At 39.2% G+C, this 12,505-nt stretch overlaps 1 protein-coding gene across 1 annotated transcript; it reads right to left on the bottom strand.

The window, feature by feature from the left end:
• Positions 1-2,519: 2,519 nt before the first annotated feature.
• Positions 2,520-12,305, bottom strand: LOC148849079 (V-type proton ATPase 16 kDa proteolipid subunit). Its single transcript, XM_088948929.1, has 3 exons — positions 11,907-12,305; positions 11,503-11,788; positions 2,520-3,017 (listed from the first exon to the last, which is right to left on the bottom strand). Exons 1-3 carry the CDS (start codon positions 11,983-11,985, stop codon positions 2,885-2,887), a joined length of 498 nt encoding a protein of 165 aa, XP_088805055.1. The 5' UTR covers positions 11,986-12,305; the 3' UTR covers positions 2,520-2,884.
• Positions 12,306-12,505: the final 200 nt, after the last annotated feature.

Genomic DNA, 12,505 nt, shown 5'->3' with positions numbered 1-12,505 from the left:
TAGTTAGGAATAGTGACCAACAAACGGAATCAGAAAGCAGGGTGAATGGCGAGGTCCCTGCATTAGGTGAAACCATGGTTTTTAAAAATGAACCGGTGACTGAACCGGTCAGGGGTCCCGTTATCGGTTTAAATGGTCCAATCAAATGACCGGCCCGTTTTGACAAAAAAATAAAAAATTTAAAAATATTAATAAAAAATTAGAAAACGGTCAAAACCATTCAAACAATTAACCGGCCGATTCAGCAGTTTGCTGACCATAATCAACGGTTTTGGGGAAAAACAGTTTGGGGAAAAACAGAACTGGTCAGGTGACCGGTTCCTGGTTTTTCAGGTCCAACCATCCGGTCCAGTCCGGTTTTGAAAACCATGGGTGAAACAACAGGAGAGAGGGTGGGACTTGGAAAATAAGAAAACGAAAAGCAAAAATGGGTTTTGCAAGGTTACCACATTTCCCCGCCCAAAGTCTAATTTGTATTTTTTTAACGAAAAAAACTGAAAAATAGAAAGTAGCGCCTGCTTTTTTGGGTCCATTCGTAGCTTCAACGTGGCACAAAGTTATGCACTCGAGTAGGTTAGACTAAGGATGGCAAATTTGCAGAAATTTTAGGGTATCCAACCTGTTCCAATCTTAATAGGACCCATTTATCAAAACCCTATAGGGTTTGGGATAAATTTGTGTTTTGACGTAAGGGTACTGGCACCCAAACCCAATTATACTTCACGTGGATAAGCCTATCTATCTATCTTGTATCCCATTATAGGCATCTTTAGCATGGCATAGTACACTATTTCTTTTTAAGAGGAGCATCACATTTTACTTAGTGATGTAAAATCGGGTGCAAGGTTCAAAGTATCTAAAAATGCAAAGAATATTGAAGATGCAATTAAAAGAAATGTATTTGGATATGGATAGATACAATGGAAAATTTAAGATACACATGGATACATCATGAAAATTCAAATATCTATATCTATATCTATACCATGGTTTTTAAAACCGACCTAGTGACCGAACCGATAAGGGGTCCGGTTATCGGGTCAAATGGTCCAATCATTCGAATCGACGCTCAGTCCGTTCTAACAAGAAAATTAAAAAAAATTCAAAAAATTCAAAAAAAAAACAAAAAACAATCAAAACCATTCGAACGGTTCAAATGGTTAACCACCCAGTTCAACAGTTCACTGACCAAAATCAACGATTTTGGGGGGAATCCGGTTTTTGGGGAAAATGGAACCGGTGACCAGTTCCTGGTTTTTCTGGTCCAATCCGATTTTGAAAACCATAATCTATACTACCTATAGAAGAGTGATTGTCCCTTCTTTAGGAATTTTCATTGGATGTTTTCTATCCCCATTAACACACAATGGGCATAAAGAGGGCATATATGTCCTTTACTCTCATTTTAGAAATTGCCCACTTATAAAAGTTGAGAAACTATCCATGAATTATAAATAGTTTTGTCTTAGAAACACTGCCATGTGCAAACGCTCGCACATATTTACTAATATATTAAAAATATTTGAATTTTATATAATCTACAGCTCTAAAAACTCTATACATAAGAAATATGTATTTTAATAGTTTATGACTTTATCTAAGTGTAATTTCACAATAAAAAATGGAATGTATAAATCATCCGAATGACCCAACGAAACATTGATATACACATATATGCATATCTTAACAAACTAAAACTCATGTAAGATGTTACAAAATTTAAAATAAACAAAGTTTAATAAATAATGGTGTTATATGTAATTGGAAAAGTACATTCACCTAATAAGTTAGTTGTCAAGAAAAAGTCTCTTAAATCGATAATTGAGATTATAAAGACAAAAGCATTCAGAGTTGATTTGATTATGGGATTTATGACTAGAAACCTAGGTAGTTGCAAATAAATATTTTTGTACTTTAATACGCATGGATATAACATGGTTTAATATCACTGCGAATTTAACAAGATATCATGAAGTAGCCTAGTGGTTAAAAATTTAAAATACTCATCTTTCAAATAAACAACCTAGATTTAAATCCTTCTAATATCTCAATTTTATATAATACTGATTTTAAATATACTTAAATGAAATTAATTGATTTATTTATGATATGAAGATAATTAATGTTACAAGTGGTGTGTTAAATAAGGTTAGTAATGGAGTCAATTATGAAAAATGAAATGTTAATAGAGTCAATTATGATAATTTAATGGATATTAATTAAGGTAATTAAATTTCAATTTTAAAATTGAAAAATAATAACAATAATAAGATATGTCATATAATAATCAGGTGGGACGAAACGAATTTGGAAAATTAGGAGAAAAAGGTAAACAAGGGTACCTAAGGAGGTTTGGGAATAGAAAGGGCAATTTTAACAGGTACCATACCCATACCCATTGCCGTTTCTATCCAGACTGGGCAGCCAAAGTTTTTCTCATAGACCCCAGGCTTAGCCATCAGCATTACAAACGTGACAACCGATAGACCCCAGGTTCAACCATCATCAAAATATCGATATGATATCAAAACATCAATTGTTCATTTCGATTGAGCATATCAAAATTAAAAAGCATGTAGCTTGCACTAAATACAAATACCACTGTCGTATGGAAACCAAGTCGGAAATGATAGTATCTTCACCGGTATAGGTTTTACATCTGCAAAGTGCAATAGATGAACGAACAAAAACAGATCCGAAGGCTTTATTTAGGGGAAGCAACTCATTCCCAAATCTACAACCAGCAAAAAGCAACTAACTAATGAAGGTTGTGGAACAATCTACATCCAGAATGAGTCTATTAAGTATACGCTTAACTACCATAAGAATGGGTTGCGAAACAATTGCAGTAGACCATACAAGAACAAAGGGCAATAAACCTCTCTTAGTCTGCTCTGGATTGGCCAGCTCGTGAGGAGAGGATGATTCCAACAATGAGTCCATAGAGAGCAAGGGCTTCAGCAAAGATAAGGATAAGAATCATCCCAACGAAGAGCTTTGGTTGCTGTGCATTTGCTCTGCAAAAATACAACCAATCAGAAACCTGAATTTCTGATATCCATAAGATCGCCAAAAATCACTAATGGAGCAACATTGGGTAATGACCATTTTATGATACCACTCCTAAAAGGTCTTCCAACCTTTTTTAATGTGGCAACAGACAAGGAAGGCTTGGTAGCCAACTCTTATATGCTAGCTGACAACAGCAGACCTCCTTACTCTACTACAAAACCAGCATTTAAATCTACAAGCACAGGAAGCAAGAATTCAGAAGTGGAATAAGTCAGGAGTGTTCTCAGTTAAATCCTTTTACAACTTTCTAGTGGGAGAGCAAGAAGTCCCTTTTTCTAGCAAGGCCATTTGGGGAACAGCAGCTCCCTCAAAAGTCAAGTTTTTTATCTGGGCGGCAGCTTCGTAGAGATGCCTTTCCCAAGAAATGCTATTGAAGAAAGGTTTTATTTGCAATGATTTGAATTTTTGCCTTTGCAATGTGGAGGTTGAGTCTTCAAGACATATGTTCTTACATTGCAAGTTTAGTAGAAAAGTTTGAATCACTTTTTGAAGGTCCTGACCCTGAGCTGGTGCATGCCCGCTTCAATGAAAGCTCTGCTAGAGGAATGGCACATTTCTGGGTTGACCAAGAAAGGGGAAGTGTGCGACCTCCATTCCATTGGCAATCCTGTGGACTGTTTGGAAAGAGAGGAACAATAGAATTTTTTAGCACACGGCTTCTTCTGAAGCCAAGCTCATCAATTTGGCCTTAGGGGTTACTAAAGATTGGTTGTCTATACATAATGTTTTTAAAGGAGATACTCTTGGTTGTTCTTTTTTTAGGGTGGCGGGTGGCCATTTTTTGAGGTCCTACTTGGCAGTTTCTTGTACAGCTTCTCATTGTACACAGGACATTTTTTTTTTTTGCTTTAAAACAATCATACTTTACCTTTTGTCAAAAAAAATTATTAAGCAAATTTTTTGAGAAGTATAGAACACTTCATGTCATGCCTCAGTGTTCACTGAAAGCTAAAATTTTTGCTTAATAATATGATACTCTAACCAGTTGATCTATAAGTCTTTTGAAGAATTGTATTTCTTTCAAAAATTAAATTTGCATATTCTTGTCTATTAATTTTTTCCTTGCCTCACTTCATTGAGGTGTGTGCCTTACTTTGCACCTTATGCCTCAATCTCTAAAAACCCTTGGACTTGGTTGTATTTTTCACTTTTAAAATGATGATTGCACAAAAAACATTTAAAGAAGACCACTATATAACCTCCTAATAGCAATTGCTTGAAACATTTCCAAGCTTTTCAAAGTTACATGCTATTACAATTGACAATTCATAAGTTTCCAATGATAGTAAATAATATGTTTCCAAAATTTTCTACATTTTTATATTTCTATGTCTATAAAAAGTATTCTTATTTGTCACACATAATTTTGTTTAATATGATGAATATATGATATTAGAGATGTGCCCAAATGTTTTCTACATTTTTTTTGTATTTTCTATACTTTTCTGTGTTTTCATCTTTCTTATTCCCTTTTTATTATTATTTAATATTTAATATTTAATTATGACATCAAAGTTGAATTGTTGACTCGCCATCGAACAGGAAAACAACTCCATTTTTGTATTGGTTTTAAATTTGTCTTTTATTTCTATCATCAATAAAAACAATTATTATTTTTTTTCGAAACAGTAACTTTCATTGATTCTTTAAGAAACTTGGTACAACTGTCACCTTCAAAAAACAAGGTGACTCCCCACCAAATTACAAATTACAAAACAGGCCCAAAAAAGGTTCTGCCTACTAACTCCTTGCTTTGCTGAAGTATCAGCCATTGCATTGGCTGATCTCCTAGTCCATTTAAACCTGACTTCAAGCTCCCTTGTTAGTTGCATAATCTCCCTTACAGGTTGTCTAAGGGACCAGGTACCTAAGCTATTTGTTTGCATCCAACCTATTACCAGTTTCGAGTCTAAAAACATTTATTATTTGTCACACTTATTTTTCTTTGATATGGTTAATTCATATAGGATTCAATGAAAAAATGAGAATTAATACCCTAAATATATGATTTAATGAGAGGGAACTGAATGAGGAGAAATGCAGTAGTTCTTTGCAAGAAGTGGTACCCCTTGTGAAAATGATCATCCAAAAGTGATTGAAGCATAGGATTATCAAGGTCTTCTACTGGATTTACATCTTAATATTGAAAATATCAAGTTAGAAGGAGATGTGCAATTGGTAATTCCACTCCTGTCGTTAGACGTCCCTTGGTGGTTGCATACCTTGCTCGCAGATTGCAGGAGGTTACTATGTAGGTTTCGAGATCTGGTTGTCTCCCTCATTCCACGAACAAGAAACAGAGTTGCACACTTAATTTCAAACTTGCTTGTAACCTCTATCGAGTTACTACATGGTCTAATGAACCTAATTGTATTAATTCTGTTTTGTTGGAAAATATAATGCATTGGCACCTTCAGGAATTTCAAAAAAAAGTACATTTAATGCCCTCAAAATTAGAGAGGGACCAAATTCAGGAATAGGGGTATTCTAGTCAATAATAAGATCTAATGAATATTAATGGGAGTTAATACCTTAAATATAAGACTTAATGAGAGGGATTTGAATGAAGAGAAAAGTGGTTCTTCAAATTACATTTTTGTCCTTACAATTTTTTTTTGATAACTTTTTTTTGTCATTACAATTTAGAGAGCAACCAAACTAAAACATTGTGATATTTTAGTCAATTAAAAGCTTCACACTTTTAATAATAGTAAGTATAGATTTGTGTGCACTTGAGAGAGCGAGAGAGAGAATTACCTCATTATCTGAAACACATTGATGAAGCAAGTTAAAGTATTAGTTTATAGTAATGTTTTAAAACACGGAGGCATGACGCAAGGCGTTCCACTACCTAGAGGCGTGAGGCGTAGTTCAAAACGCAAGAGGCGTAAGCCTCCCGAACACAAAGAGGCATAAGCCTCCTTAAGAGGAGGGGGGTTAGGAGGAAGAGGAGGAGGATGAAGAGGAAGGGGGGATCTCATTTTTTCTTTATTTTTAATAAAAATCTTTTATATTAAGAAGAATAAAGATGCATAACATTAGTTGAAAGGGGGGTCTTGTTGAAGCGGAGGCGAGGCAAAGCAGAACAAGACCCCCCTAACTCAAAAATAAACAAATTGGGCTGCACTGAAAAGGGGGCGAGGGGTCTGGGGGGGGCTTTGCCCCCCAACCGAAGGGGCGGGGGGCAAACCACTTTCTTTCCCCTTTTCTTTCCTTTTCTCTTTTTTTCTTCTCTTTCTTTTTCTTTCCCTTCCCTTTCTTTTCCATTCCCTTCCTTTCCTTTTTTTTCTTTTTTCTTTTTTTTTTGTCTTTTTTATATAAGATGTGCATGAGGCGTATGCCTCTTGCACTTGAAGCGTACGCCTCAGAGGTATTAGTGCCTCTAGCATACACCCCAGGGTCTTTTGGGAGCGCCTCGTAAACCATCTCGCACAACATAACTTGTTTGGTTTCCATGTTGGTCATGGAGCCTCTGTAATATTTCTTGGGCCTCAAGGTTCGTGGCTATGGCTTGGCAAATGTCATAAAAAAAAACAACCCATTGCTAGGAAAGCGCCATGAAGAGAGAGAGCCAATTTGGACCACTGGGGAAGTGCATCAACGGTTGTGTTGAAGTATTGGGTTTGTATTGGATTGTAAATTCAAACCCTAATAGCTTTGTCAACCATTTTTGCTACTCTAGTGTTTGGATTGTTTGGTGAAGAAGCTCTCGAAGGCTGTGATGATCGTTGACAACAATAAATTTCCTACTGAGAGTAAATATTGCTGCCACTTGTGCACTACTGCAGTAATAGCATACATTTCTCAAGCATAAGTGGAGGCAGATTGGAGTCGAGGGCCAAGTCTCTTATTGTAAAAGGCAATTGGATGATGGACTTGGGAGAGGACGGCCCCAATGGCCACAGTGGATGCATCTGTCTCGATTGTGAAAGGAATGGTGAAATCAGGAAGTGCCAGTACAGGGATTGTTTCCATAGCAGTTTTGAAAGCGATGAATGCCTCTATTGTTGCAAGGCTCCATTGGAATTGATTGTGCTTTAAGAGATCAGTCAAAGGAGTGGCAATGGAAGCATAGCCACGGACAAACTTGACATAATAGCCAATGAGTCCCAAGAATCCACAAAAAGCCGTGACAAAAGAAGATTGTGACCATGAAAGCATGGTGTCAATCTTCTAGGGATTAGTTTTAACACCATCGACTAAGATAAGGTGGCCCAAATATTCATTCTCAAGCTAACAAAAGAGCACTTGGAGAATTTTACGTAAAGTTGGTGTTGGTGAAGAACAGAGAACACCGAATGTAAATGTTGGAGGTGATCAGTCCATGAAGCACTATAAACGAGGATATCATTGAAGAAAGCCAAAACATACCTCCACAAAAATGGTCAGAATAGAGAATTCATTGTAGCCTAGAAGGTAGCGGGGGTGTTGGACAACCCGAATGGCATTACGAGAAACTCATAATGACCCTCGTGTGTGCGAAATGTGGTTTTGTGAATATCTGGTTCATGTACACGAATTTGAAAATATCCCGAGCGTAAATCGATCTTGGAGAAGTATTTCGCACCATGGAGCTCGTCCAAGAGTTCATCAACAACTGGAATGAGAAAATGGTCCTTCACAATCACTACATTGAGAGCACGGTAGTTAACACAAAAACGCCACGATCCATCTTTCTTTTTAACAAGGAGCACCGGAGATGAGAAAGTGTTGGTGCTGTGACGGATAATCTCTGCTTGTAGCATGTCGTGAATCTGCCACTCTATCTCATCCTTCTAGAAGTGGGGATATCGATAGGATCTCACATTAATGGGGAAGGGTGTTAGGTTGTAGGGTAATGTGATGTTCGATGGGGCGAAAGGGGGGTAAGTGATTGGGGGTGGCAAAAACGGTTGCAAATTGTTGAAGAAGGTGGAGAATGTTTAGGACGATGGTGGAAGGGAATTGGGGATTTCATGAAGAGTAATGGGTTCACCATTGAGGCTAAAGGACATCATCAATGCCTTATGGTCGGTGGTAATCGGCCCCAGTTTTTTGAGAATCGAGCCATTGAATGCCAAGAACGACATCAGCACCCAAGATGGAAAGGAGATGAAAGTCAATAGGGAGCGGAGTACCTTGGATGAGCAAGGTGACGGAGGGGCACGTTCCTATGCATTGTAGTTGATCGCCATTGTCGACGGTCATTGAGGAGAAAGGGGAGGGGTTGACAGGAAGATGAAGAAACAAGACGACTCAGGGATGTAGGAAGTTATATGTGCTCCCTAAGTCAACAAGGACGGAAATGGGGTGGGAAATGATGGACGCAAGTAAGTGAAGGGTACAGGGTGAATCGTTACCCTGGAGGGCGTGAAGTGAGATTTCAGGTGATGGTTGGGAGTTGATGTCGAGGGTAGGTGAAACTGATGAATCAAGGTCGAGGGGATTGGAATCCTCGTCAGGAAGGAGGAGCTGTGGGGTTTGGCACCTATGTCCGAGATGAAATTTTGCATCACAGATGAAGCATAGTCCTTGGGCCCGTCGTGTTTGTTGTTCAACAGGAGTAAGGAGACGAATGTTGGGTGATAAGTTCGAAAGTCGAGGTGGAAGGCCCAGTAGTGGTGATCTGGTAGAGGGGGGTAAGGATGAGGTAGCGGGTCGCAAGTTGGTGTTCAGAGATGGAAGGAGAGTGATGGAGGGAGGGGGAGGGTAAGATGGTTGAGGGAGCCGATTGGTTGGGGAGTGAATAACAGGGGCAAAGGATAGTTTATCATCCTCTATTAGTTTTGTAAAAGAGAGGGCGGATGTCCGGAGGAGATGGTGGAAGGTTTAACGACTGCAAGCTCCCGTTGGATTTCGGGTTTGAGCCCAGAGATGAAGCAGTTAAGAATTGTTTGAGGGGATAGGCCATCGATGTGGTTGCAGATGGTCTCAAAGCGGGATTGGTAATCTAAGACCGAGGAGGTTTGGGTTAGCTTGAACAAAGTGGCCTGGTGATTAACAAAGGAAGATGGTTTGAATCGTTCTTCAATTGTTGTAGTTAGATTGGTCCAAGTGGATAACTGTTGGTTGTTGTGCATCCATTGAAACCAGCTAAGAGCTTGACCGATCATGAAGAAAGAGGCAATGTCGATTCGCTGCTCGTCTGGGGTATGATGGAAGTTGAAATAGCACTCAGCCTAGAAGATCGAATCATGGGGTTTGGAGTCGTCGAAGTGTGAGATTTCGCAACAGAGGAGACGAATGGAGATGGGGGAGTTGGCAACAGAAGATGAGGAAGTTGACTGAGGAGGAAGAATGATGGTGGGCTTGTCAGGGCGAGGAAGGCGAAGGACCAGTTCATTGAGGGTTTGACTGGATGTTGTCGAGTTTGGTATGGTGGTCTGTGTGAGAAGTATGTAGTTCTTCAATGGCATCTTCTAACACTTTGTATCTGGTTTGAACATGAGCTGCAACTTGTTCGGCCAATGAAGGCAGAGCATAGAATGATAACCAATTGATAGGATTTCGAGAGAATTTTCCCCACATCGAGCATGAGGGAAGCTCCAAGAGGAAGATGAGATAGTAAGGTTGTTCACAGGTCGGGTTGGGTTGGTTTACTGATGTTTTTCCAACCGACCTGACCTGGTCAAGTTACCTGAAATTGAAACCGAAACCGACCCCATGTTAAGCAAAACCAACCTGATCAGTTTGAACATGAGCTGCGACTTGTTCGGCCATGGAGGCAGAGCATAGAATGATAGCACCAATCGATAGGATTTCGAGAGAATTTTCCCCACATCGAGCATGAGGAAAGCTCCAAGAGGAAGACGAGACAGTAGGCTGTTCACGAGTCGGGTTGGGTCGGTTTACTGATGTTTTTCCAACCGACCTAACCTGGTAGGGTTACTTGAAATTGAAACTGAAACTGACCCTGTGTTAAGCAAAACCGACCTGATCGGTTTGAGTCGGTTTGGGTCGGTTTCGGCTTTACTTAGTAGTGACTTAGTTGATATTCAAGTGTTCATTTCAGGCTCTACATTCCCAAAGGAAACCAGCATTTCCTTAATGTTTTGTGGCCCATCCATGGATCCAGTTGTGGAGGGAGCAGAGTTTGAGAGTACTATTTGCCAACTGGTGGCCACTTACACTATAGAGATGAGAGATAATATAGTGTAATTAAGTAGGTTGTAACTACCAACTAGGAACTAACTATTAAGTTGGTTCGGTTCGGGACGGTTTCGGTTTTCACACATGAAAACCGAAACCAAACTGAATCATCGGTTTATGATTTTTTAAAACCTGAAACCGGTGCTGAAGAAAACCCGGCCGACTCGGGTTGGGTCGGTCCGGGTTGGTCGGTTTGGTCGGGTTGGGTCTTCTTATGAACAGCCCTACGAGACAGAAATGGAAAAGGGTGATTTCTTCTCATTTCCTTTTTCATTCCTACTATAATGATATATATAGGAAATGCTTAATAGAAAACGGTTATGCCAGAGAGGTACAATGATCAATATGCATAACTAACTAGAGCTGTCCATGAATGGCTTCTATTCCCTGAACCGTATGGGTCTGGTAATATTCCTTCGAGGTCGTTGCATCCCTTGTGTCAGAGCACGGTTATCAGGTCGCTGCTGCTCGTGTGAGGGATCACGGGTATCAGGCGAGCTCCCCCTATCAGTAACATTTCCAGTTTTCGGACAAGTTAGAAGCACTTCTTTCAACTCCCTAATAGCTTAAGGACATGTAGATATTGAGACTATTAAGAAGAACAAGCAGATTGAAAAGCAATAGAGTTTCTGTGTGGTTTTCATTTTTTTTTTTTTGTTGATGATAGCTTTTCATTTCTATTTTTTTATCTTCCTCCTTTTGGTGGAGGAGGGGAAGGCTCTTACTTTGGACGATGTGAATTGTATAGTCAGAATTTCTTGTACATTGCTAATCAATTAAGTGGACGATAGTCTTTCCAAGGGAAGATAATCATGAGAAGCTACCTCAGAGGCTCAGAGCCCTCGGAGCAACACATAGACCCAGAGAGGAAGAAACAGGAAAACGTTGTTAACTATTAGGAGCAAAATGGAAAGATCATATGAGCTGTTGCTAGGGGGATTAAAATTTCAACATCTTCAACACAATTCTCCACCATAACTTCCTTGAGACTAACCATGAAAATTTGCTACAGGCACGATTTTCATGTCAAGACTGACTCAAGCTAGGAAGTACACATATATCAAATCCAAAAAGTAGAATGTTTAACCGAAAGAAAAATTAAAAAAGAAAAAGAATCGAACAGCTCATCCAGATCAAAGCTCTAAAAAAAGAAGGTAATTATAATTGTAAGTTAGAAAATTGTGGCAAGGCACATCAATCCGAACAGACTCAAAGATTAAGATCACTAATATCCAAGGCAATCGCAAAACAGAAAAAGAGACCACTTGCCAATCAAAATAAAGTTGAGATCAAAAGCATTACCTGACACCAGCATCACCAACGATACCGATTGCCATTCCAGCCGAAAGCCCAGCAAGGCCACAAGCAAGGCCAGATGAAAGGTGTGCATAACCATCAAAAAGGTAATAAGACTTGGCCTTAGGGTTAATTCCAGTACTGATTATAACAGCAATAATCAATCCATAAATACCCAGAACACCGGCCATAACGACGGGAACAATTGACTTCATCACCAGCTCTGGCCTCATAACACCCATGGAGGCCACGCCAACACCACTTTTTGCCGTTCCATAAGCAGCTCCCATACCTGAATCAGCAACAAAACCCTTAGATCTACACCAAAACCCCAGAAAAATATAATCGGAACATTGGGAATCCATAGAAGCAGATAAAGAATCAAAAATTAGGGCTAAGTTTCTGCTTACATGAGAAAACTAGGGCAGCTGCAGCGCCGAGGAAGCCAAAGAACGGAGCAGTTTCATCGCCGCTGAATGTAGAAGACATTTTCGAGATTGAATCTACAGTTACAACTATCGGATCTACGAAGTGGAGAGATTAGGAATTGCTTCTCTGATTCTCTCTCTCCTTCTCCTTCACGCGCTCCCGCGTCCTAACACTGAAGTAGATTGAAATGATCACCTTTATAATTAGAGCTAATCGGGTTCCGGTCTTGGAAAAACGTTTCGACGGTGGATACTAACGCCACGTAATCACATTAATAGACTCTTAAACCTCAATTGATAACAAGGGTGGTGTGGCAGTTCCATCCACCGTAGAAAGGAGCCTTTGCTCTTTATAAAGATGAGCGAAAGTGATGAAAGGACATTTGATGATTTAAATTAAATCGGTTTATATATTATTAAATGAATTAATAATGGGCTTCTTAAGACCTCATCGTGGGCCTACTGTCCGTATTTGATTTGTTAGCCCAATAAGGATATGAAGTATGGTTATGGACCTGTTTTTTTGGTAAATTGATGAAACATCCTTGAAGCTTCTGTCCATTGCTGAAATCTCCTTTTTT

The sequence above is a fragment of the Nelumbo lutea genome, chromosome 6 (genome assembly GCF_056320005.1).
Source record: "Nelumbo lutea isolate HS-2025 chromosome 6, American lotus-T2T, whole genome shotgun sequence".
Classification (NCBI taxonomy): Eukaryota; Viridiplantae; Streptophyta; class Magnoliopsida; order Proteales; family Nelumbonaceae; genus Nelumbo; species Nelumbo lutea.
The sequence above is the reverse complement of the archived record's forward strand: the minus strand, read 5'-3'. Positions and strand labels throughout refer to the sequence as shown.